Source organism: Acomys russatus, chromosome 13 (genome assembly GCF_903995435.1).
Source record: "Acomys russatus chromosome 13, mAcoRus1.1, whole genome shotgun sequence".
In the NCBI taxonomy this organism is placed as follows: domain Eukaryota; kingdom Metazoa; phylum Chordata; class Mammalia; order Rodentia; family Muridae; genus Acomys; species Acomys russatus.
Window position 1 is genome coordinate 11,788,674 of NC_067149.1, and position 27,583 is coordinate 11,816,256.

Consider the following 27,583-nt stretch of genomic DNA (forward strand, 5'->3'; position numbering starts at 1 on the left):
CACACACACACACACACACACACACACACACACACAAAAGAATTTGGGTCATTGCTTGGATTGGATACTACCATCTTAATACACCTTGTCTGAAAAGAGGGAAGATTAGTGAAAGGCCAAAGCTGGAGAGGCCAAGCAGCCACGCCCTTACATCAACCAGGACAGGTGGATCTGCACTCACATCTGTGGTCTGGACCGTGTTCTCATTTGTGCCTGTGTCTGTGCGTAGACGTGGCTGCAGAGAGCTTTAATTTCCATCTTGATCTGTCCTCAGCACTACGTCTCTTCTCCAGTGTTGAGGTCCCATGTGTCATTCCCAGTTCAACACAACTTACAGAGCTCGGCTAGCTCCCAGCACTCTGGGGTGAATCTTCCACCTCGTCATTGCCTCTTTTTCATAACCAGTGTTGCAGACATGTTTTCATACCACCATTGAGTCATACTTAACCAAAAGTATTTCTCGTTGAATTGTATTTTTCTGTTAGTCTTATAACTAATACTAAGATGGAAGTCTTTAGGACTACATCTCCACACAGGTTTCAGAATCTGAGAGGCCTGGACGTAGTGTCAACTCAACTAGGAGGTGACTGTGTGATTGTCAGGAGGCTCCTTTTCTGAGCCCACTTCTCTGGCTAAAAGTGTGACTATATCCCAATCTTTCCGGAGTTGGGTTTAGTATGAAAAATGTTTACTATACCATACATACAAATTAGTACATGCAAGGATATTATTTTTTATTGTCAGTTAAAGCAACTATTCTTATCTGGGACACTTAGCCTTGGAAAAGAATACTGTGTCTCCAATAAATTGTTTGATTTCTTTGATCTGGAAGGAAGAACAAGAAAGACCCAGCTACAAATAACCAAACATCAATTATTAATAGAGCCCAAAGAAAAGAAAGGTCTAAGCTGGAGCTCACAACCCAAGATAGAGAGAGGTTGTTGGAGTTCTGAAAGGGAAATCCAGAGTGTCCATGTGGTGGTTTGAATGTGAACCCCGTAGACTCAGGTATACGGACACTTCACTCCCCCTTGGTGGTGCTGTTTGGGGACAGTTAGGGTGTGAGGTCTTGCTATAGGAAGGATGTCACTGGGGTCGGACTTCAAGATTGTATAGCTTCACGCTCCCTGCAGCTCACTCTCCCACGTTTGTACTTGTGGTTAAGGATGTGAGTTCTCAGCTTCCTGCTCCAGTCACCACGCCAGCCCCCTGCTGCCAGCTTCCTTGCCATGGTGGGCTTTTAACCCTCTGGAACCATAAGCCGAAACAACGCCTTTTTTCCCTTTAAGTTGCTTTCGGTTGTGGTATTTTACCACAGCAACAGAGAAGTAACTAATTCAGTGATTATGAGAGTGATTATGAGGATCCCAGGGGCCGTGACTCAGTACTGTAGAACCAAGGCAGCTGGAGCTTGTGGACTCTGGCAGGCGTATTCCCCAGCCCTTCCCGGTGCTCAGTGAGCCAGGCCAGCCATACTGACTCATTCTTTTGAGGTCTCTGTAGGGTATTTCTTGGACACTAAGATCTGGGATTATACTAGACAGCTATGGCACAGGCTGGTATGAAGTGCAGGATTTGGTAAGAAGGAAAATTACTCAAACAGAATAAACAAGCAAGAGCAAAAATATGCATTAGTGATCAGTGCTATGCTGAGAAGAAGGATGCATGGGTTTGTGGCTTGACTAGGAAATGTCCCCACAGGTTCATGTATTTGAGTATTTGGTCCCCAGTTGGTTGTGCTGTTTGCAAGGGGGGTGGAACCTTTAGGAGGTGGAGGCCTGTTAGAGGAAGTTCACCAGCTTTGAGGTTTTATCACCTAGGCCCACTGCTGTCTTTCTGTCTCTTTGTCTCTCTGTGGTCTGTCTCTCTCTCTCTGTCTCTCTGTCTCTATCTGTCTGTCTCTGTCTGTCTGTCTGTCTCTGTGTGTGTGTGTGTGTGTGTGTGTGTCTGTGTCTGTGTCTGTGTCTGTCTGTCTCTCTCTGCTTCCTACATGGGGATGAAATGTGGCCTCCCTCTTCCTGACCACCAGGCCATCCTCATCCTCTTGCTCTTATCCCCTCCCCCACCACAACAGACTGTACCCCCATAAGCCCTCACCCCTCTAAGTTGCTCTTGTTCAGAGTTGTTTTATCCCAGCAAAAGAAAAGCAACCACACCCATACTGAGTGATGGGGCGGGCCTCACTCTGGAAGTGATATTTAAGATGAAGGCTAAATAGCTAGAAGCCAGGCTTGCTGAAAGAAGAATAAGTGTAGTTGACAGAAGGTAGGAAAGCCTAACAAGTCTACAAATGTGAGAGCAGGCTGGTGTGGTGTTACCTTGAGTGAGAGAGAAGAGAGGTGTGCGGGGGTGGGGTCGGGGGGAGCTTGAGCAAGCAAATGAATCTCCTAACCTGAAGGGCTCTAACATAGGAGGAAGGGCTGGAAGTCTGTATATCCTAAAAAAACATTAGAAAGTTTGAATCTGGAAGCAACATATTCAGATTTAGTTTTAGAAAGACCACTGTCTACATCTAAAATGGCTTCTAGTAAGCTACAACAATTGCTTTTTTTCCTACCCAACTTCCTTCTGCCCATTCTTCTGAGCATTTAATTTTCCCCTCCCTGGACATGCACGTGACTTAGGCGTGCCCAATCCCAGTGTTCCATTTCCTTGGGCAGACTCATTGGTTCAGTATAGTCATGTGATATAAGCAGAGCCTTCCTTGTGACCCTTGGTTTGGAGTTGAAGAAGCAGCTTTGGCTTCTGGGATCTGTGGCTGAAAGAATGTGAATGCGGCCACCTTTCTTTCTTTTAACCAGTTATTATTTTATGTATGTTTGCATGTGCCATGCATGCACCCGTGTGCCAAAGCACACATGTAGAGGTCAGAGGGCCACCTGAGTGAGTCAGTTCTCTCCTCCCATGTGGGTTCTGGAGATCACACACAGCAAGGGCCTTTACTCACTGAGCCCTCTCTGCGGCGGCCATCTTTTCTATGTCTGAGTGGGAGCATTTACCGGTGGCATAAAGAAAATCAAGCAGAACAAACAGAGGTGACAGACAGTAGGACAGGAAGACTTCCTATTCCATGACTCCAGGGGCTGGGACCTTGACTTCTAAAGTCCTTCCTGCAGCCCCCAGGGTGTCCTATTCCTGTCTTCTCTACGAATCAAGCCACAATTTTCTCCTTTTCCTCAACCCTAGGCCTTCTTAAAGCCAAGCATGCCAGTGCATACCTGGAATCCCAAGACTTTGGGGGAATTGAGGCAGGAGAATTGCAAGTTCTGGGCAAGTCTGGGCTACATAGTGAGTTCAAGACCAGCCTGAGTGATGTAGTTTAGACCCAGCATCAAGAAGTAGAAAATAAAAATTCTTATTTCAACATCTCTTTCTTAGCTTTTGTGTGTGTGTGTGTGTGTGCGCGTGCGTGTGTGTGCTCAGTCTACTTTACTCTGAAGTAAAATCCACTTCATCTTGAAAGTGGAATAGCACAAAGACTTGGCACATGTGTCCTTTCCATAGAGAAGCAAGGACGATGTTTGTGGCTCCCAGTCTAGCAGAAGGAAACTTTAGCTATCAACATTGCTCAAAAGGTTTAAGACTAGAGGGCTGGAGAGATGGCTCAACAATTAAAGTACCCGCTACTCTTTCAGAAGGCCTGAGTTCAGTTCCCAGTACCCATAGCACAGAATTCACAACTGCCTATAATTTTAGCTCCAAGGATCCAATACGCCCTCTTCTGGCCTCTGGAGGAACTGCACTCACAACAACACACACACACACACACACACACACACACACACACACACACAGACACACACACAGACACACATGGGCACATAGACACGTGGTGTTTTAAAAAGTAAACCACCGATCTGACTAGAGCCTAGATATAGATGGCTAAGACGCATCCAAGATGATCCAAGACCAGATGTCTGTGAAAGGATGGCCCACTTCCCACTGCATGGGTTTCACGGTGACTGTGCCTGTCATGGCTACCATGTGGTTAAGCTATGGTGGTGAAATAAAGCAACAGTCACAAGAACAACATCTACTGCTATAGGCAATGCTTTATTGTTGACACATTTCCGCATTTGATCCTTACAGCAACCCTGAGGTAGGTATATCCCCACTTTACAGAAGAATAAACCAATAACCCTAGGTTAGATTACATGCCAAAGGTCCCACTCAAAGCCACTGGTAACTCCAAACCCAAGGGGACTCTTGAGTAGTTCACAGGCTGCTGTCAAGAAACATAGAACAGAAACGTCAACCAGAAAGGGCTGCATCATCACTGGAGTTGAGTCCCCCTCACCAGGAATGGACAAGGCTCATTCACAGGCCAAGACCAAGCAGAAGCTGTGCACGTGGGATTACAAAGCAAGAAAGGTGACAACGTCGTCAAGCACGTGCAGAGCCTAGCTTCCAAACACTGGAAAGACGTGGGGTCTCCAGCAGCAATGTGTCCAGGGACTGACCACAGGCAGCCGGCCAAGGAGGAACCGCCACAGAGCGGTACCTCCTCTGCATGGCCCAAGTGTGGAGACTATGGGCCGTGGTCCTTTAACTTCATTAAGGCCTTAAGCATTTGACGAAAGCCATCACACACACAACCGCCCCCCCAAAATAGACACACATGGGCAGACATTTTGCATACAATTTCAGGGAGTCCGTGGGCCCCAGCTGGGGGCACTCCTGCTTTAGGGCAAGGGTGAAAGTCACTGAGACAAATCTACCTTTAACTTGCTTGGATTTCCTACACACCTTTCTGGGCTCCTTTTGGCGTGCCCCAAGTTTAGAATGTTGTGAAGGTCATTTTAAATGGGAGCCGAGGAAAGCGGGGTCAGCCTCCACTCCAGCCAGGGAAAGCACAGAGGTGGCGTGGCAGTGGCGATGGCCAGAGGGTAAAGACAAGGAGGAGGATAGAGGCCACATATCCTGTGGCCCTTCCTACCCAGAAGGTCACTTTGGGAACTTTGCTCAAAGCTAAAGAAGCTCTGTGGGGTGATGGGGGGGGGGGGCGGGTGGTTTCCCTCACTGGCTACAGAGGGTAAAGTTGTATGGGCAATGTTCTCCATGCCAACCTCCCTCCCTCCCCAAGTCCCCCCAAAAGCACCTAGGCACCAGCCCTGTCATTCATGCACACGTGGACAGGTCTTCTAGGCACACCAGTGTATAGACACACGCTCTTCCAGGAACAAAGGGAAACTGAGATAGGAGAGATCTCAAGGCAGTCAGGGGATCATGCGCTCCCCCAGAGTCAGCAAACTGGAAAATAATACAGCCACCACAAGGATGCAGTACGCGCGCACGCGCACATGCACGCGCACACACACACACACACGCACGCGCACACACACACACACACACAGACACACACACACACACACACACACACACACACACACACACACACACACACACACACACACACACACACACACACACACTACCTCTGCGGTGCTTCCTTCTGTCGGGACCCACCATAAAGCAAGTCAGAGCTGTGTCCTTGCTCTATCCCACAGGCTGCTGGGCCCAAGATAGGAGACCATGGCAGAGGCTTGATCTCTCATGAGAATCCCACAAAGGCCTGGCCCTCAGCCCATCCACACTCAGAAAACAGACACTGCGGTCCAGGTGACCACACAGAAACCACGAGAACTGAGCAGTCATGATCATCTCCCAGGTCCAGTGACCCTGGTCTCAGTAGCTGCTAGCTCCAGTGATCCGCTCATTTTCCTGGCTCTAAATGGATGTCTCATCACACGTGGCTAGAGGAGCTCCAGTGAGCCGGATGTGGGCGGGGCTCGGGCAAGAGTCAAGCAGGAAGGGTGGAGGGAAGCCACCAAAACCACTGCCCCTCTTGCCCAGGGCCAGGGGCAGCCGCTCATCTTCAGGAGAAGGAGAGGGAGGGTCTTGGCTATAGCTTGTGGTCCCAGAAGGTGGAGCTCCCAGGTCCAAGCCCACCTTGTCTCTAGCCAGAAGTTCCCTCTGTCGCCGACGCTGCTGACGGCGACCAATCAGGAGGAGAGTGAGGGATGCTGCAAGAACCCCAAGGAAAAAGCCAACTAGTCCAGCCCCCACCACTGTGTGCGCCCGGTTGGAGGGGCCCCGCTGGCTGCCCCACACCAAGCTGTAAGCAGCCACCACACGAGCTGCTCCGCCCTCCTGACACTCACAAGCATAAGCACCCATGGCCCCTGGGGTCACCACCACCTCTAGCCCATCCCTCCGGGGGGCGAGTGCAGTCACTCCGCTGGGCTGGTGCCACACACAGGATGCCCAGGCGGAACTGGGGGCACACGGCAGGACCACATGGCCCGCAGCAGCCACCGGAACTTCAAACACTACCGGCTGTTCTGTGGAGAGAAGGCAAAGGCACAAAAGACATGAGGCCCCTGTAATCCCAGCACTTGGGGAGGCAGAGGCAAGCGCATCTCCGTGAGTTCGAGGCCAGCCTGGTCTACAAAGTGAGTCCAGGACAGCCAGGGCTACACAGAGAAACCCTGTCTCGAAAAACCAAAAGAAGACATGAGGCTACAGGCAGGAAGGAGGATGAGGGGGGCATATGGAGAGATGTCAGATATGAGATAGAGTTGTAGGGACATTGGCAAAAAGGGGTCCGAAAGAGGGGAAGGCTATGGGTCCCTGGCTGCTGTGTCTTCAAGGGTCAAGTGAACAAGGTTCTAGCCCCTTTCTATATACTCCATCAACATTTCTCTTGAGCCATACAGACCTCCAGGTTCTTTCGGACACAAAGAAGAGACATCCGCTGACTCTATGTCTTGGACCATCCTACAAAGAAGAGAACAGTTGGCAAACCTAGTGTTCCCACGTGCTTGTGCCCTCCTCAGAACCTGGAAGGCCCACCCACGGTGCTCAGTCCCACGGTACTCCCAATACCACAGCACTCAGTTATCCTGGTACTCACTCACTCCTTAACCTATCACGTCATAAATCACTCCTGGGGTTAGTCAGCATTCTCCCCCCACCCCACCCCACCCCACCAAATCTTCCCTTAATACCCCTTGTGTTCTTCAAGGCACCTGCCCTGCCAAATTTACATGTATTCCTAACAGACACTCTGTTGGAAGGAAGGATGCGTGGTGGGTATCCCCTAAGAGGAAGAGAGACCTAAGAAGGGAAGCTGGCTGTCCATAACTACAGGATGCCCCTTATTTAAACCTGAGGTCTGGGGAGGTGACTCAGTGGGTAGAAGAGTACACGGTGTACATGAGGATTTGAGCTTAAACCTTCAGCACTCAGATGAAAGGCTGGGAGGGAGGCCAGGTGGGCGTGCCCTGGGGGCTTTAAAACAGGAAGTCTCAACGTTGCTTTGAAAAAGTATTTCGCAAACAGCTGGCCAAAAATATTCTGTTGAGGCAATTGAAATTAAAGATTAATAGCTGAGAACGTAGCTCAGGGATGCCGCCTAGCATGATGCACAGACCTTAGGTTTTAATCAGGCATGAATCTCGATGCCAGTAATCTCAGTGTGTGGGAGGAAGAGGGCATAAGAGATCACTGTGGATCTGAGGCCAGCCCAGGCTAGATAGAGCAAGTTCTAGGCCAGCCTGGGCCTACAGATTAAGGTCTTGTCTCAATATTTTCTAAAATTGAAAGACGCTTATAAAACATATAAGCCTATCAGTGTTGATGGTGTTATTTGAATCTTGACTTACATAGACTGTTGTAAGTATATGCCAGTGAGGAAACTGAAACAGTGACTGGATATTTCAAAACACTAAGAAATTAAGAATTGGGCCAGACGTGATGGCGCACGCCTTTAATCCCAGCACTCGGGAGACAGAGGCAGGCGGATCGCTGTGAGTTCGAGGCCAGCCTGGTCTACAAAGTGAGTCCAGGATGGCCAAGGCTACACAGAGAGACCCTGTCTCAAAAAACCAAAAAAAAAAAAAAAAAAAAAAAAAGAAAGAAATTAAGAATTGGTATGGCTATGGTAATATTACCCACTATGTAACATGGGTATGTATCTTGTGTGTGTGTGTGTGTGTGTGTGTGTGTGTGTGTGGTATGTGTGCAAGTGGACATGCACATGTGTGTGTACATGTGGAGAGTAGAGGACAATCTCCAGTGTCATTGTTCAGGCAGCATCCACCTTTTTCCCCTTTCAGTGCACTACAAGTGTGCAGTGCCCTCAGAGGCCAGAAAAGGGTACTGGAGACCCTCAAACCGAGCCATCCTGTAGGTGCTGAGACTTGAACCTGAATCTTCTAGAAGAGCATCCAGTGCTCTTAACTGCTGACCAACGTACCTTTGCGGCACCTTTTTTTTTCAGTGCTAGAGATACTCAAAGACTTATGGATAAAGTAAAACGATAGCTAAGGTTTTAGGATAACTGGGAGTAAAATTGTTAGAAACATAGTATTGACCAGGCATCGGTAGTGGAAGGGGAGGGTATATGCAAATTTGTCATATTATTCTCTCTACTTTTGAATATGTTTAAAATTTCCAAGAATAAAATCTTTTTTTTTTTTTTTTAGGAAAGTTTTTATGGGACAGAGAGCCATACTGAGATACTCAGGTGAGTGAGAAGTCAGGGACTTGCTTCCATGTGGCATATTTTTAAAGTCACTGCTGAGGGGTGAATGGATGGCAGGAGCCCAAAACAGGCAAGAGTAGCCCAGTGAGAAGAGACTCGGCCGGGGGATGGTTAAGTGGACAAAGTGCCTGCTGTACAGATCGAATGGAATAAGTTCAGTTCCCCAGAACTACAGTAGGACAGTTGTCTATAACCCCAGAAATCTCAGCACAGCCCTACAGACTGAGGAGGAGGAAGAGACAGAAGAAACTGTAAGCTTTTAGGCAGCTAGCTTAATACAATAGTGAACCACAAGACAGACCTTGTCTCAAAGTGGAAGGAGACTAGAACCCGGGTTGTCCTCTGACCCACGTGCTGTGGCAAGGCCATATATACTTGCCGGTACACACTCTCTCTCTCTCTCTCTCTCTCTCTCTCTCTCTCTCTCTCTCTCTCTCTCTCACACACACACACACACACACACACAAAGAAGTGATACTAGCTTGGTGGCTGTGGAAATAGAGCAAGCCAGTGGAGCAATGACAGATACACTCTAGAGCTGGTAAACGCCAATCACAGTACAATGTGTGCAGTGTCAATTGTGAGCACCCGAAGGGACAGTGGTCCTTCTCCTGGGATGTACACGTGAGGAAAGGAGGAAACCATAGTGCACTGCTCAGGCTGGCTGTGCCTGGGGGTGGCTTGTAGAGCACTGCAGGGGAGAGAGTGTGCAGTAGAGCATCAGACGGGTGTATTCTGCAGCTCTGCAGCTCGGGGCACACTTGTGGTAATCATAGGAGTGAGACCCCCTAAGCAGAGTGTGAGAGAAGGGACCTAGGACTAAACCCTGAGGACCAGCGATGTTCCGTGGCTGGAGGAGGAAACAGAGCTGGTAGGGTGAGAGGAGAGATAACAGGAGGTATAAAGAGGGGATTTCCCAGCAAGGAGCGGAAGAGCAACTGTGAGAGAACTCTGCTAAGATAAAAACTGAGAAACGTCTCCTAGAGGTGATGTCAGTCCCCACTGTCTGTCTGTCACTGCTGTCAGGGCAGGTCTAACATTAATTAGGCAGCACCAGACAGACAGACAGATGAGCTGACAGATGGACTGGCATGTGACGCGGATGCTAAACAAGAAGACGCACACAGACAGGGTGGCGTTAGCAGACGAGACAGGCATAGGGGAGCGGCAGAGCCCAGGAGGGCAGGCAAGAGACCAAGGCGAAGCAGCCCGACTCACCCACGGTGCTCCCCTGTATGGGCCACACAAGCATCAAGCCGGAAGCTCCAGGCACACACAGGATCCTGGGCCAGGATACACTCCGAGCAGCTCTGGAGACGGCCACAGTCGATGGTACTCACTTGGGTCACCTCAGTGTGGGAGCCCACTAGGAGCCAACCCTGTGGAAATGGAGCAGGAGGGGAAATGTGCTACCTCTTCCAGACCAGATCGCATACCGGCTGTGGACTTGGTTCTCCCGCCGCAGGCTTCCCAGACACACAACTCACACGGTACATCTTCATGCTCTCAACTGGCTGTGGTTCTGGGAACAAGGCCAGATCCTCCAAGACGCTGAGCTGAGCTCCAATGCGCACAGCCCGGTGGAGGTGGCCATCCTCTAGCAGGCAAAGGACAAGGAGACGGCATAACTGTTACTGTGCCTGGAACCCTGGTGCCTGAATGCCACAGGGGACCATCTCTGTGGTGACATTATGCGCTATGTGGGCAACTTGCTTGATGCTTAAATATACCTGTCCCAAGGTACAGCACGTCATATTCTTTCCCTGAGAGGCTGGTCACCCTGTGAGCCACAACTCTGAGATAGGCTGTATCCGTAGTGACCAGCAGGGGGCGGCCATCCACGGGAAACACTGGCCTGTCCATGAGAGGGTGGTCTCTGATGAAGGTGAGCACACGGTCCGGCAGGGAGAGGGAGGACCCAACCTGCTGGAGCTTCATGTTGTTGGTGATACACTAAAGGAGACAGGTCGGGCGACGTTTCTCAGGGAACAGGAAGTGCCAGGGATGTTTTAGCACAGCTCTCGCCCTTTGGGACAGGAAAAGAAAATGCAAGCCTGAGGTGACGACCTGCTCCACCCCCTCACCTCTCCAGGTCTGGGCTGGGGCACCTCGTTGTCCATGACAGGTAGCCCCCTGTTGCAGTCGTGTTTTAGCTCTCTAAAGGGACCGTTCATCACTGCTCGGATGTCTTGGGGTCGGAAGGCACACACAGCAGAGATGGCAGCTCCTTCCCTGGAGGAGTCACAGATGGGAGCCAAGTGTCTGGAGAGAACTAGATGACAGCACCTCATCCCTCATCAAGTGAGGTGATCCCCGAGAAACACACGGAGCCATGCAGCTGAGGGAAAGAGAGTCCACCTGCATTGACAACACCAATTCCGCGCACCTCCCACCATGTCACGCTCATCTACACCAGGACCCCCTCACCACTGGGAGGAAAAGATGCCATAAAAGATGGGGGTCCCCGCTTCAGGTTGAGGTCGAAGCTCCGTCATATCCTGCAGGACCCCGGAGGCCCGGCCATGCTCAGGCCCTGGACACAGCAGGTCAGCCTTCAGAAACGTTGTCCATCTCTGCTGAAGGGTCTTCCGGCCCCCAAGGTCCCCCTGGGGTGACAAGAACATGGAAAACATTTTTTGTTTGGTTTGCTTTGGTTTGCTTTTGAGACAAGAGTTCCTCTGTGTCACCTCAGCTGTCCTAGACTCACTTTGTAGACCAGGCTGGCCTCAAACTCACAGAGATCCCCCTGCCCCTGCCTCCCGAGTGCTGATCACAAGCGCACACCACTACACCCAGCAGGAAACACTCTTTAGAAGATCAATACTATGCAAAATGTGTGTAGACCAACCCTCTAGTCTCCTTCCTGACTTCACAGCACACACAGATGGGGAGACAGACACACTGAAGAGGAAGAACAGACACATAGTCTGAGAAACTGCAGACAATAAGATGCAGAGGTGGGTAGGGTCATGATAACAAGGCTAGTGACGACATCAATTGTGTACTTACAAAGAGCCATGACCTCACACAGCCCTTAAAGCAGAGGTCAGCGTTGGTTATTATGTAAAGTCTACACATGTGTTTCAAAGGCCCTAGAGAACCGCCCAGAGGTCACAGAGGCAGGAAGTGGTGGGGCAGGACTTGAACTTGGGGTCCATCATTAGATCCTTCCTTGACCTTCTAATACAAACCAACTTCCTACCGACAGTGTGTCAGAAGGGTAAGTGTGTGTGTGTGTGTGGTGGGAGGGGAGGCAGAGCCTTTTCCCTCACGTTCCTCAAGCTCCCCCGAGAGAAGCCTGGGTAGAGAACAAAGCAGACTGAGGAGAGAGACAAAGCAAGCACAGAGAGGGAAAGACAGAAGGTCATACACCAGGTCATGTGAGCCAGCCAGGACAGAGAGCTCACCGCGCACACGCGGGCCACTCGAGGGACCTTGATGCGCTCATAGGAGTCCAACACCCGGGAGGTCTCCGTGAAGAAGAAGAAGACTTCATCGTCTCCTTCCTCATCCCCCAACTCAGCCGGGGCTCAGGACCATGGCAGCGACAAAGGCCGGGGCTGAAAAAAAAAATCCAATTACCTCAGAGCCTGAGGCTACCCATCCTCCACCTGACCTGCATCCCAGGGGACCCTGTCCCTCTCCCCACCATTAAGCCAGGATGACAAGGTCTCTGTTCGAATCCAGTCCTCAGCACGACCCACAGCTCGGGAGATAATCGGCTCCGTCCCCAGGAAGTTTTTCACAGTGGCAGTGTAAAGGACGCCCCCTGCAGGGCGACAGGGAGGAGGTGAGCAGTCAGAGTCACATACCCAGAAGCAGAAGCAGGCACGGGCAGAAGCATGGAACAAAGCAGAGAAGCAACACGCAGGACTGAGCACCCACCAAAGGTAATCACAGGGGACACCTGACTTACGAATGGGAAAGGAAGTGCTGGAGTAGGAAGCCTGCACTGAGGAAAAATTGCCAGGAGGACCACAGTATGACAGGGGCATGACAGCAGGTGTCACTGCAGTAACCTGGTGATAGCTATCTGTCCTGAGACTCTCCAGGAGGTGGCAAACCCCAGGCTTCCTCAAGTTTTCCACTGTGGGGCCTAGAACCTGTGCTCTGCTGAGCATTGCTGGGTACACTACTCTGGGACAACTCACAACTAAAGAGCAGACTGGAATTGCTTGGAGACTCAGTGATCTAATGGGGTAGAATCGCAGCATGCCCTGACACCTTGCCTTTCATTTAAAAAAAAATATTTTATTAATTTATTCATATTACATCTCAATTGTTAACCCATCCCTTGTATCCTCCCTCCCTCCCGCATTCCCCCTACTCCCCTCCCCTATGTCTGTGACTGAGGGGGACCTCCTCCCCTGTATATGCTCATAGGGGATCAAGTCTCTTCTTGGTGACCTGTTATCCTTCCTCTGAGTGCCACCAGGCCTCCCCATCAAGGGGACATGGTCAAAAATGGGGCACCAGAGTTCGTGTGAAAGTCAGACCCCACTCTCCACTCAGCTGTGGAGAATGTCCTGTCCATCGGCTAGGTCTGGTAAGGGTTCAAAGTTTATGGCCTATATTGTCCTTGGCTGGTGCCATAGTTTGAGCAGGACCCCAGGACCCAGATCTGCCCATCATAATGTTCTTCTTGTAGGTTTCCAGGACCCTCTGGATCCTTCTATTTCCCCATTCTCCATGCTTCTCTCACCTAAAGTCCCAATAGGATGCCCTCCCCTCTGACCTACTTTCCTGGTAAGTGAAGACTTTCATGGGACATGCCCCTTGGGCTAGTGTCTCGATATAAGTGAGTATATACCATTTGAGTCTTTTTGCTTATGGGTGAAGGCACTCATTATGATAATTTATAGTTCAATCCATTTGTGCACAAATTTTGAGAATTACTTGTTTTTAATAGCTGAGTAGTATTCCATAGTGTAAATGTACCACAGTTTCTTTATCCATTCTTCGACTGAGGGACACTTAGACTGTTTCCATGTTCTGGCTATTATGAATAAGGCAGCTATGAACATGGGTGAGCACATGTCCCTGCTGTGTGGTAGAGCATTTTCTGGGTATATTCCAAGGAGTGGAATAGCTGGGTCTTGAGGAAGCCCTATTCCCATTTTTCTGAGAAAGCGCCAGATAGATTTCCAAAGTGGTTGTACTAGTTTGCGTTCCCACCAGCAATGAAGGAGTGTTCCTCTCTCTCTACATCCTCGCCAGCATGTGCTGTCACTTGAATTTTTGATTTTAGCCATTCTGATGGGTGTAAGATGGAATCTCAGTGTCGTTTTGATTTGCATTTCTCTGATGACTAACGAGGCTGAGCATTTCTTTTTTTTTTAAGATTTATGTATTTATTATGTATACAATGCACATCAGATCACATTATAGATGGTTGTGAGCCACCATGTGGTTGCTGGGAATTGAACTCATGACCTCTGGAAGAGCAGTCAGTGCTTAACCGCTGAGCCATCTCTCCAGCCCTTCTCAGCCATTTGATATTCCTCTGTTGAGAATTTTCTGTTTAGTTCTGAGCCCCATTTCAATTGGGTTATTTGGTTTGGTGCCAAGATAGACAAACCATTAGCCAAACTAACTAAAAGACAGAGAAACACTATCCAAATCAACAAATCAGATATGAAAAGGGGGACATAACAAGAATCATAAGAACCTACTTTAAAGGAATTTATGCCACAAAATTTGAAAATCTAAGGGAAATGGACAATTTTCTAGGCTGATTCCATTTGCCAAAACTGAATCAAGATCAGATAAACAAATTAAAAGTCCTATTTCACCTACAGAAATAGAATCAATCATTGATAGTCTCCCAACCAAAAAAAGCCCAGGGCCAGATGGCTTCAGCGCAGAATTCTACCAGACCTTCAAAGAGGAGCTAATACCGATTCTCTTCAATCTACTCCAAAAGATAGAAATGGATGGAACATTACCAAATTCTTTCTATGAGGCCATAGTCACGTTGATACCTAAACCCCACAAAGACCCAACAAAAAAAGAGAACTTCAGACCAATTTCTCGTATGAACTTTGATGCAAAAATACTCAATAAAATACTCGCAAAACAAATACAAGAACATATCAAAGACATCATTCACCATGGTAGGTAGGCTTCATTCCAGGCATGCAGGGATGGTTTAACATACGGAAATCCATCAATGTAATCCACCATATAAACAAACTAACAGAGAAAAACCACATGATCATCTCCTTAGATGCAGAAAAAGCATTTGACAAAATCCAACACCCATTCATGTTTAAAGTTCTAGAGAGATCGGGAATACAAGGCACATACCTAAACATAATAAAGGCTATATACAGCAAGCCAATAGCCAGCATCAAATTAAACGGAGAGATACTCAAGGAAATCCCTCTAAAATCGGGGACCAGACAAGGCTGCCCACTTTCCCCATATCTCTTCAATATAGTTCTTGAAGTTCTAGCCAGAGCAATAAGACATCAAAAGGAGATCAAGGGGATCCAAATGGGAAAGGAAGAAGTCAAATCACACCTCACCCTTCAAACCAGCAGGAGTTACTCTGATACAAGCGGTTTAAGTCTCACTCAGTTTGATGAGAGGAAACTTCACAGAAAGGGAGGACAACAGAAGAGTGGAAGCCTCCCTCCTGTGCTGAGACGGTGCGAGCGCTGTCAGAAAAGTGGTCATAAGAGGATAAATCACAGGCACTTTGGGACAGAAGAGAGGGACAGCTCTGCCTCCGTGAGTAACGTGGGCAAGAGTTCAGACACAAGGAGTAAGAAAGCAGCTGCAGGCAATAGAAAGCCATGAGCCCCTGGAGGGTCTCAAGCAGCCCAGGCATTGTGGGAAAAGCAAGGTGGCAGGATTGCATCCACCCTGTGCACAAACACTGTGTTCAGCACATCCTGTTGTCACAGACTCCCGCTGGGGTGAGGAAGGCAAGCACATGATCAGGGACCAGGAGACTTGAACTAAGAGATGGAGGTGAGCACAGAGGATGGTCCAGCCATAGCTACTTGGGGTTGCAACATCTTTTGAGGGGTGACGGGGAGTACCAAGGATTGAAACCAAGACCCTGCATATGCCAGGAAAGTGGTTTACCAACTGAGCTATTCCTCAGCCCCGGAGCATCTCCGAGGAATACAAAGTTTGCCAGTTAGAGGACATCAGGGAGAAAGATGGGGAAGCGGGGGATAGAGGAGCCATATTCAGGCATAAGGACCATGGTGGCAGACGCCCCAAGGGGCAGAGGCTTCTAGGCCGAAAAAGTGAGCAGAGACAAGACCAGAGACCTGGAGATGTGCCCTCATTTGTAAGGTGTACTCTGCCATTGAGCTACTGTAGTTTTTATCCCATGGGGAGGAATGTCTGAGTTTTTTTTTTTCCAATGGGGAGTGCAACATAATCAATTTTGGTTTTTAAGGAAAGTAATGAGGGCTGGAAATGTAGCTCAATGGTAGAATGTTAGCCTAGTAAGCCCAAAGTCCTGGGTTAGAAGGCCACGGTGGAGGTGGTGATGGTGGTGGTGGTGGTGGTGATGGTAGTGGTGGTGGTGATGGTGGTGGTGGTGGTGGTGTTGATGGTGGTGGTGGTGGTGGTGGTGATGGTGATGGTGGTGGTGGTGATGGTAGTGGTGGTGATGGTGATGGTGGTGATGGTGGTGGTGGTGGTGGTGGTGGTGGTGATGGTGGTAGTGGTGGTGGTGGTGGTGGTGATGACGACACTGTCAATGACAATGACAATAGCTAGGCATGGTGCTGTGGATCTGTAATTCCAGCAGTAGGGAGGCAGAGACAGGAAGATCAGAAGTTGAAAGCCAGCCTAAACTACAAAATATGATACTATCAAAAAAAAAAAAAAAGAGAGAGAGAGAGAGAGAGAGAGAGAGAGAGAGAGAGAGAAAGGCTAGGCATGGTAACACATGCCTTTTCATTGCAGTGCTCTAGAAGCAGAGACAGATAGATCTCTGAGAGTTCAAAGCCAGCCTGGTATACATAACAAGTTCCAGGGCAGCCAGGGCTATACAGAGAGACCTTGTCTCCAAAATAAAAATAAAACAACAACAACAAAGATGGCTTAGGCATTAAGCACCTTAGCTGCTCTTGCATAGGACTTGGGTTTGGTTTCCAGCATCCACATGGAGGCACACAACCGTCTTTGACTCTAGTCCTAGAAGATCCAACTCCCTCATCTGGCCTCTTTGGGTACTGCAGGCATGTGGTACCCAGGTATACGTGGATGCAAAACACACATTCACACATAAAATGAAATGAAAAAAAGAAGAAGAGCCATTCCTATATTAATTCACTGGGTGATTCCCTTCTTCTTCTTTTCTTTCTTTCTTTTTTGTTTTGTTTTTTGTGGGTTTTTGTGTTGTTTTTTAAAACAGGGGTTTTCTGTGTAGCCCTGGCTGTCCTAGATTCATTTTGTAGGCCAGGCTGGCCTGGAACTCACAGAGATCCACTTGCCTCTGCCTCCCAAGGGCTGGGATTAAAGGCATGCGCCACCATGCCCAGCTCACCATGTGATTTTTTTTTTTTTATGTGTTATGCTTATATTTTATTTTTGTATCTTCAAAAGGAGAGGAAGGAGAAATGGAAAAAGGATGAAGAGGAGAAGACAAAAAGAGAAAAAGAGATGGCAGAAGAGAAATAACAGCCTCAAAGGACCATTCACACAATTCTAGAAGCGTGGAAGATCTGGACAAGGCTGAGGAGATAAAGGGGAAAGGCCAAGAAAGTATTTCTAAAGTAGAGTGTGTGAGTAAGACCTGAGCACAAACTGAGATAAGAGAGATGAGAGAATAAACTAAGATAATCTCTCTGATGGTTTATCGCCCATAAGTAACCAGGACAGGAAACACAGAGGAAGACCCATGAGGAAGGCAGCTGGAGAGGAAGGTCATTCGCTGCTGGACACGCTAAGGCAGAAGGGCTCTCAGAACAGATCGGAGATTCTAGAAGGGTCCAGGAAGCACAGCCAGAGACAGCACCTGGCAGTGAGTCACTGCACATCCTGCTTTGGGTCCTAAGAGGCATGAGGCAAAGGTACTGAGGAGAAAGGTAAGTAGATCAGAATGCCCCGGGGAACACCACCATTTAAGGGACAGTGTTCTGAGGGCAGCTGGGAGGTCAGACCAGAGAGGCAGGAGAGGCAAGGCAGATGCTTTAGCAAGAACTTGAAGGGGCTTGTGCTAGCTAGGAGAGGCAGGAGAGAGCAGGGCCATGCAGAAGGAAGAAGCATAGACATGCTAGGGCTACCGGTGGTCCCACAAGGCTGTGTGCTGTTAGCAGTGGCCAGCTAACCAGCCTTGACCCAACAATCAATGCAGAGTGCAAACCAGCAGGGAGGCCTGGGCCCTGCGGGGTGTGGGTGGGAAGCAGAGACGCTTCCAGCACTTGAGACCGTGGAAAGGGTTTTTGGCATCAGAAGACTTGGGTTCGAACTCCTGACTACTTACTAGACAGTACAGTCTTGAGCAAATTGACTTTTCCTAAATACCAGGTTCCTCAAAACTACAGACTAGGGAGAAAGCCTCTTTCCACTCTTAATAAATGCAGATGCTTGGTAACAATTACAGAGCCCTGGCAAGGGGCTGATACGTGATAGAGTCAGTTATAGCTCCCTGTGAGGCTTTGGAGACATATGCTTGACTTGCTGTTTGCTGCTAGCAGAGGAGGGGCAGCTGTCAAAGGACATGCCAATCCCTTCCAGCAGAGTTTAGGAGAGAAGCCTAAATATTAGTCATAGGGCCCAGCAACAGATGGAGCCCCACAGAAGCCAACTCTCTGGACTTGCGAGGTGACGGGTGGAAAGAAAATTTACACACAAAAGCTGATTGAAAAATGGCCCCTAGCCAGGAGGTGGTGGCACACGCCTTCAATCCCAGCACTTGGGAGGCAGAGGCAGGTAGATCTCTGAGTTCGAGGCCAACCTGGTTTACAGATCAAGTTCTAGGACAGCCAGGGCTACACAGAGAAACCCTGTCTCAAAAAGAAAAGGAAAAGAAAAATGGTCACTTAAGAACACTATACACAGGTGGGCGTGGTGGGGCATGCCTTTAATCCCAGCACTTGGGAGGCAGAGGCAGGCAGACTGATGTGAGTTCAAGGCCAGCTTGGTCTACAAAGCAAGTCCAGGACATCCAAGGCTACACAGAGAGACCCTGTCTTGAAAAACAAAAACAGAAACAAACAAACAAAAAGAACACCATACACAGGAGGCTCTAAAACCAAAACTGTGGCAGAAGCTATGCCCTGGCTGTCGTGAGAATGCATGAGACAGGAGGAGACACTTGTGTATATTTAGGGACTGTGTCTTTGGGGATAAAGGCGATAAATCACTAATGGAGAGGAATCACAGATAAGCCTGCAAAAGCCTCGCTGGAGGCAAAGGGTCCCAAATGCTGTGGGGGAGCAATGCCTTGAAGAGCTAGCAACACAGAACCCTCAACTGCAGAAGAGAATTGCCACTCATGGTAGAATAAAAAAGGGTCACTGACACTAGGGGACAGAAGGAGAGACAGACACCTTGGGATGGATGTAGCATGTATCTCGGTGTTCTGGGAAGAGCGGGGCTCACCATGGTCTCAAGCTCACATGGAAGGGATGTCAACCACACAGTCATGAAGACTATGTCCACAGGAGGACATAAGGCCATGGCACGTTCTAGATTCTCCGAGACATTTTCAAGTCCAACATGACAGAACTACAACCCTCACATAGTAAACTATCCATAAATGTGTAATTATTTGGCCAATTATTACTGAATGGTTCAAGTCAGTAAACTTCAAATACATAGCTGGTCCAGTGGTGCACACCAGGAAACGCTAACATTTAGGGAACTGAAGTAGGATTGTTAGGTACCACAGGTCAGCCTGGGCTACACGGTGAGACCCTGTCTCTGGACACTGAGGGCAGGGTGTATGGCACAGGCCTTTACTTCCAGCACTTGGGAGGCAGAAGCAGGTGGATTTCTATGAGTTTGGGGGTCCAGCCTGGTCTATATAGTGAATTCCAGAAGAGCCGGGGCTATATAGTGAGATCTGTTCTCAAAAACCAAACAAACAAAACCAAAGAGCCTCGGGGCTAGGGGTGGAGCAGTAAGGCGCTTGCATAAGCCCTGGGGTCCAGCCTAGGTGCACAAAAACAAGTAATAACAAAAACTAAAAACATGCAGAAGTGAGTGATGAGATGACCAGTGTAACGGCCACAAAATAACACAGAGCTCGGTGAATAAGGTGGTTAGAAAAAAGTACTGGGGGTAATTCAGCCCTATTTTAATAAAATATTTAAATATATACATATACAGGAGCTGGGGCAATCACTCAGTGACTAAGAACACATGTGTGCAAGCCCGGGGCCCTGAGTTCAGATCCCCAGCATGCACAGAGAAAGCCAAGCACGATCGTACGCAAGCCTGTAGTCCCTGCCCTGGGGCAGAAACAGTAAGATCTCTGGGACTTGTGGACTACCGCCTTAGTGCCAGCTTCAGTGAGTGACCCTGCTTCAAGGGAACAAAGCAGAGAGTGACCGAGCAGGACACCTGACATCCTCTGACAGCCTCCACACTCACATGCAGGGTCACTCAGACACATGTGTGCACACACCACACCACGAATAACTGACAGACACACACAAATATGTCATCTGTACATATATCTGTGCATGTGTGCGCACATGCGTATATATATGTGTGTGCGTGTGTATGTTCGTGTGTGTATGTGTATGCGTGTGTGTGTGTGTGTGTGTGTGTGTGTGTGTGTGTGTGTGTGGTCTTCAGAAAGATTGTTGAAGATAGTGTAACTATGGTGTTAACAACATTTCTTTCTGACTAATGTTATTTTTTTTTAAAAACTTCTGCGTTGGGTTTTTTGAAACAAGATCTTCCTGGGATGGCTTTGAACTCTTGATTCCCTGATGCAACTTCCCAAGTGCTGGGATTTCCAGCTGAAAGCACCTTTCTAGTATGATCATTTTTCTCTGGGGATAAGGGACAGAGGGACAGCATCCCATGTAGCCCAAGCTAACCTCAAACTTTCCATGCAGGGAGGGAGGACCTTGATTTTTCCTGCCTCACCTATTTGTTTCTTTATTCCTTTATAATCATTAATTATTTTTTGTAGTTAGCATCTTTTTTACTTTTGTAACTCAAAAACAAATTTTCATTTCAGAAATAGAAAAAAAAAAAAAAAGACTGAAAGCCACAAAAGATGAAGATTCACAGCCAAATAAAAACCACAACCGCATGTGAAACACACCTATTTGCCCAGACGGCCTGTTGGACACAGGTCCTGGAAGGGTTAGACACCCTAAAATTAACAGGCTAATTGTGCATTCAGCAGCAAATACGCATTACGCTGCTGGACTTTCACATTTCCACTGGAGGGGCTGGGGAGAGGGCTCAGTGGTTAAGAGGAACAGTCAGTGTCCTTAACCTCTGAGCCATCTCTCCAGCCCGATTGTCTGGTTTTTAAAAAGATTATTAACATGCTCTAGTTTTCCTTCTTATGACCACGCTCCTTTCTCCCTCCCTCCTCCCTCCCTCCCTCTCTCCCTCTCTTCCTTCCTTCCTCCCTCTCTTCCTTCCTTCCTGTTGCTTTTCTGTCAAGGTTTCATGAAGCCCAGCCTGGCCTAGAACTCAGCATGTAGCTGAGACTGGCCTTGAATTCCCAATCTCCCAGCTCCTCCTCCCCAGTGCCAGGATTACAGGCTTCTGCTACCACACCCAGCTGGTCACACAGTCTTTCAAGCTAGACTTCTTTGATTCTATCCAATGTCTTCCAATTCCTTATCTAAAAATTAGATCAGCAGGTTACCTTTTTTCATCAACCTATGAGTAAGTCATAATTAGGTAAAGTGTTTACCCCTTGCAGTCAGGCGTGGTGCCTTTGATGTTTGATGCTAGCAATCGGTGAGGAAGAGGCAGGCAGGTCTCTGTGAGTTCGAGGCCAGTCGGGTCTAAAAAGTGAGTCCAGGACAGCCAAGGCTACACAGAGAAACCCTGTCTTGAAGAAGAAGAAAAAAAAAAAAAACTCCCCAAAAAGTGTTTACCTCTTACTGCTCTCTCTTGGCCATACAGGATGCTATGCCTGTCATGGCAAGTGTATGTTTGGTTGTCCTGGGGCAGATGGGGATGTGAGAGGTCACGTGTGACCTAAGATGGAGGCAGGAGCCGCGCACCCGAACACATGCAGGGCACCTTGGCAGAGGCATTACCACCAGATGGCATGGATCTGGAATCCATAGAGGAAAAGGTACTGGAAGGGTTACAAAAAAGAAAGAAAGAAAGAAAGAAAGAAAGAAAGAAAGAAAGAAAGAGAGAGAGAGAAAAGAAACAGCAAAAACTTCGGCTCATCATCACGAAAACCTGCTTTATTACAAGATGTGGAAGGAAGACCAAAGGCAGCGAGCCGCTGGCTCCTGTGTGGTACCCGGAGCCCAGAGAGAGGCTGCGGGGGCGGGGGGGCAGCGCGGGTGCGAAGCAGGTTTGGAGGACTTGGAAGAAGGTGATGAGCTTTCATTGGAGCATGATGGTTATTCAAGCACAGCTGTCTGAAAGGCAGCTGGAGGTGTGTTTTCCACTCAGGTTAGGTCTGGCAGGCGGGGACAGAACCAGGAGCCAGCCAAGGGTGGTGGAGAAAGAAGGCCCAGGGCTGGTTAAGATCACAACTGCGTGGCTGAGACGAGGCCTTTGGGTGGAAGCCAACCTCCAAAGAGCAAGCAGAAGACAAGGAGACTGCCAAGGGCTCGCCAATGATTTCAGGCCCATGTGAATCGACTGCCAAAACAGTCACACTTTCCCCTAGTATAAATATCACAAATAAAGATACTGAGATGATTTTGCTAATTTTATCTGACGACAGGACAGATAAATGTGTCATATGCTAGACATGGTCGCTCATGTCTGCCATCCCAGCACTGGGGAGGCTGAGACAAAGCTATGAGCAGAAGGTCAAATCCAGCCTGGGCAACAGAGAGACCTGCCTAAGAAACAAAATCAAGAACAATAAAAATAAACCCTAGGTTATTAGGTTTACCCCGCCCCCCCATCTCCCCACCCTCCACAAAAGTACCAATAAACACAGGAGAGCTGGTTGGTCTCACCAGGAGAAACACCATTCAAAATACAAACCAGGGCCAGGGTGGTGGACATCTCTACCCTCAGCACACAGGAGGCAGAGGCAGGAAGGTGTCTACAAATTCAAGGTCAGTCTATCTACTTAGCCAGTTCCACGCCAGTTAATGATACATGGAGAGACCATGTTTCCAAAGGGGAGAGGGGAGAGAAATTACAAATCAAGCTCGACTTTGGAGGAGAATTCTTAATTAAATAATAATAATAAATGTAACCAACAAAATAAACTTAGAATGACATCTGTCTCCTTAAACCACGCCCGATATGCGTGCTCTTCCTGACAAAGTGGAGAAGCTATCCAGTGACTTGCACAGGCTTCGTGACTACTGCTTAGCAAAAAGCATGCCACTGACGACTCGCATTCCTACAACTGGGAAGCCGTGTGTGTGCTGATACACAACTCTGCAAGATGTCTGTCGCAGTGTTTACAATAGCTGCAACCCAGAAATCCTTCTTAATGACCCCAGTGACCAACTCAGAGTTTTGCCAAAGATGTGGGTAAAAAGCCAGGAAAAATATTGCCCGAACTGTTTTGTTCCAACCTGAACTAGAACCAATAGGATCTTGTCAGGCTGATAGAACTGACTGGACGCTGCAGTTATTCAGGGTTCTGCTCACTCTCAGACAGAAAGTCATCAACTGTGTGGCTGGAGAGTGGCTTAATCTGTTTATCTTTTAAGGCTTTTCCTAAAAAATAAAGCCATACATAAGAGGGAAAAATGCACTTTTGTAGCCCAAGTCTCAATCTTTTATTTATATAAAATATTGTCCAATCTGGGCGTGGTGGTGCACGCCTTCAATCTCAGCATTCAGGTGGGTTTCTGTGACTTCAAGGTCTATGCAGTGAGACCCTGTTTTTAAAAAAAAATAGTAAACTGGGTGTGGTAGTGTATACCTTTAACCTAAGCACCAAGAAGGCAGAGGCAGGGATCTCTGAGATTGAGGCCAATCTGGCCTACAAAGTGAGTTCCAGGACACCCAGGGCTACACGGAGAAACCCTGTATCCAAAAACCATAAAATTAAGCTAATTAATTAATGAATAAGTAATAAAAACTTATAAAAAGTGTCAAAAATGAATAAAAATATTTTTTATGACAACCTAGGTGTCAGGGAAGAAAGAAACAGCTTGACCCATGAGAACAGCCTCAGATTAGGGAGCTATCCATAGCAGTCAGTAAAATAAATTCCAAATATTCAAAGAATTAAATCTGAGAGAATTTTTTTTTAAAAAGGGAAATGTGGTTATCTGTTCTTTAAAAGAAAGACTGAGTTTTAAAAAAATAATACAAATCAGAAGCCGGGGGTGGAGGCACAAACCTTTAATCCCAGTCTAGGGAGACAGTGGCAGGAGGAGCTCTGTGAGTTTGAGGCCAGCCTGGTCCACATGGTAAATTTCAAGACATTCAGGGCTATGCAGAAAGACCCTGTCTCAAAAAACAAAATAAGGGCTGGAGAGATGGCTCAGTGGTTAAGAGCACCGCCTGCTCTTCCAAAGGTCCAAAGTTCAATTCTCAGCAACCATATGGTGGCTCACAACCATCTATAATATGATCTGATGCCCTCTTCTGGCCTGCAGGTGTACATGCAGGGAGAACACTGTATACATAACAATAAATAAATCTTTAAAAATAATAATAAAACCTAAAAGATTTAGGGGCTGGAAAGATGGCTCAGTGGTTAAGAGCAAGTGCTCTTCAAGAGGATCCAGGTTCAATTCTAAGCACACATATGGTAACTCACAACCATTCCTACAGGAGGCAGAGACAGGCAGATCTCTGTGAGTTCAAAGCCAGTCTGCTCTACAAAGTGAGTCCCCAGGACAGCCAAGGCTACAAAGAAAAACCCTGCCTGGAAAACAAATAAACAAACAAACAAACAATTCCACTTTCAGCCTCAGATCAGCACAGATCTTTTTTTTTTTTTTTTTTTTTTTTTGGTTTTGGTTTTTTGAGACAGGGTTTCTCTGTGTAGCCTTGGCCATCCTGGACTCATTTTGTAGACCAGGCTGGCCTCGAACTCACAGCGATCCGCCTGCCTCTGCCTCCCAAGTGCTGGGATTAAAGGCGTGCGCCACCACGCCCGGCTCGGCACAGATCTTCTTAAATGACAATATATTATGGCAAAATTAATGTGAGAAAGCAAAACAGCCTCGTACATCATGGCTTAAGGTGAGAATTGGTACACCCCATCTAAAAATGCAATTAGCATCTGCTAATGAGCCATAAAAGATCACACTCTTTGATGTGGCAATCCATTTCTAGGAACCCTGAGAAGATGACGGAAACTGAGGTGGGAAAAGATGCTCAGTATGGTAATATGGATAATACTAAAAACTTTGAAGGAAATCTAAAATAACAACACTTTGGAATTATTTAACTACCTCATGGTAATGCTCGGAAGACAAACAGCATAATGCCATTAAAAACTATCTTCATAGCTGGGCATGGTGGCACATGCCTTTAATCCCAGCACTTAAAGCAGAGGCTACATAGTAAGACCCTGTCTCAAAGAACCATAAATAAATAAACGAATAAATCTAATTTTCTTAAAGATTTATTTATTATCATGTACACAGTGTTGTCTGTGTGTACACCTGCAGGCCAGAAGAGGGCATCAGGCTCTTAACCACTGAGCCATCTCTCCAGCCAAATCTAATTTTTTAAATGTCTTCACAAAATATTCTTAGAGCTGGAGATGTAGCTCACTTGGCAGAGTGGACTCACCTAGCGCACACGCACACACACACGCACACACACGCACGCGCACACACACACACACACACACACACACACACACCCTGGGTTTCACCATCAGCACTGCAAAAGCCTTTGCCGGTGGAGGCAGGAGGATGAGGAGTTCAGCCTCACCTTTGGCTACATAGAGAGTTTGAGGCTGGCCTGGGCTACATGTGAAACAACAACGAAAAGTACTTGAAAGTCATATGGAATGTTCTGTAAAGTAAAGTCACATGACAAAGTTCAAAATTATGTTCATGTCAGATTGTAAAGCTTTCCATGTGACGGTGCGCACATTACGTTTCCATTCTGTCCCCGCCTGCTCTGCGTGGTCATGAGGGCACACCTGGCTTTTCTCTGAATTTGGAGAGTCTACGTGGGGTGACCTCCCCTAAAACATGGGTTATGCAGTACAAAAGCAATCTGTTCTCTGTGCCAACAGATTCGTCATTCTCCAGAAGAAGTCTGGGTGGGGTTCACTCTTGAGCAACTGCAGGTGGCTCCCTCAAAGGAGGTAACAAAAGGAATGGAAACCAGCCATTTCCCCGGAGAACAAAGGCAGAGCCAACAAAGTGTGTGTGACTGTATATGGGTGTGTGAACACAGTTTCCAGGCTGGAAAGGAATATCCTAAAATACTGGCAGCAGTTTTCTTTTCTTTTTTTGGTGGTTTTTTTGTTTGGTTGGGGTTTTTTGTTTGTTTGTTTTGTTTTGTGGGTGTTTTTTGTTTTTTGGTTTTTCAAGACAGAGTTTCTCTGTATAGCCTTGGCTGTCCTAGACTGGCTGGCCTCGAACTCACAGCTAGTGTAACGTACACTCTTTTAAAAGTGCTCTTTCAAAATATATTACAATATTCACTGCATTCAAGTCCTGTTATAAATGGGGGTGTGGGGGGAGTGCTATAGGAGAACAAAATGGAGTCTGCAGAAAAAGCAATCACACTAGAGGGTGCAGAGGCCACGTTCCCTAGAGAGGAGCCTGGGGAATGTAACACCCTGTGGGGACACGTAGGCAGTCCAGGCATTCAGGGACTATGAGGAAAGGCTGAATGGAAGGAACGAATGCAGTACACATCCCAAGGAAAGAAAAGACGCAGATGCTCGAGCAGCGAGGGTGGGGAAGGAGGTCGTTAGAGCAAGAATCACCATTCCTGTCTCTCCCCACTCACCAGCCATTACAGCTGCTGACCGTTGAGCTGGCTCAAAAGGACATTTCCCCCGGCCACTCTCAAGTTTTTCAACCTGCTGGAAACTGGACACATCCTACAGACCAGAAAGGTGGGGCGGGGGGGAGGGCAGGTGGTTTAGGGGTTATGAGACAAAGTGCATGGTGAGAATTAAACATCAGATCAAATAAAGGAAAAGCCATCTCCATCCATATCCCAGTCACCCCACCCCCACTCCCATATTCGGTTACCTTACTCCTGATTCCTCTACCCACTCATATCTTTTCTCCGTTCTGTTCCTCTTTGCCCTCGGGCCTGTCCTCCACACTTGCCCATGGAAACATACCCAGCACAAACCTAGGAAATACCACGAGGCTGGACACAGACCTGTCCTCTGAAATTCTGGGGTTTGTAACTGCCCTACAAGATGTGCTACGGCCAAAGAGATGGAAGGAAGCAGGTAGCCTTTGGAGGGCTGGAGGAGCTCTGAGGAAGGGCAAAGAAAAGTGTAACTCTGTGAGAACCAGCTGAAGTCTTGGGGGAAAACAGAGCATCTTTCTCAACCAACTCCCACCTAAGGATGGGGAGCGGGCCAGGTTCCACATCCAAGCAGGGAAGGAAACTGTGAAGTCGGTGGCAGTATGAGCCAAAGCTCAGCGCACGATCTGAGGGCGTGTCAGATAAGCATCTTCTCCTTCCAGGGTCCTCCAGAGGGGTGGGAGGTGACAGACATAAGCGTCCCACCAGGGCCAGTCACACGTGGCCTCAGCCTAGCGCACAGCACTAAGAGAGTTTCAGGATGACATCTGAGAGTGGAAGTGAAGGATGGCTTCACACTAGCACCCAGAGAAACATTCCTGTAGTTGGTTTCAAGTCAAAGTTACAGCACGGGCACGCCAGGCATGCTGGCTCTAGCTCCCGAGCTCAAGCAGACACACACTGTGGCTGTGGCTTAAATTGCTCCTATGGTAGTCAGGGCTGTGGGACAATGACGTGTGCCCTTGAGCTTAA

The 27,583-nt window shown here is 48.0% G+C and overlaps 1 protein-coding gene across 1 annotated transcript in view; it reads right to left on the reverse strand.

Moving 5' to 3' along the window:
- Positions 1 to 5,546: 5,546 nt before the first annotated feature.
- The window catches only part of Sema4f (ssemaphorin 4F), a 30,781-nt gene continuing 8,744 nt past the window's right edge, over positions 5,547 to 27,583 (reverse strand). The window contains 11 exon segments of the mRNA XM_051154763.1: positions 5,547 to 6,341; positions 6,719 to 6,777; positions 9,764 to 9,924; positions 10,033 to 10,142; positions 10,276 to 10,498; positions 10,630 to 10,777; positions 10,973 to 11,151; positions 11,953 to 12,072; positions 12,074 to 12,105; positions 12,195 to 12,314; positions 26,576 to 26,669. Of these exon segments, the coding sequence (XP_051010720.1) occupies positions 5,728 to 6,341; positions 6,719 to 6,777; positions 9,764 to 9,924; positions 10,033 to 10,142; positions 10,276 to 10,498; positions 10,630 to 10,777; positions 10,973 to 11,151; positions 11,953 to 12,072; positions 12,074 to 12,105; positions 12,195 to 12,314; positions 26,576 to 26,669 (1,860 nt within the window). The 3' untranslated portion in view covers positions 5,547 to 5,727.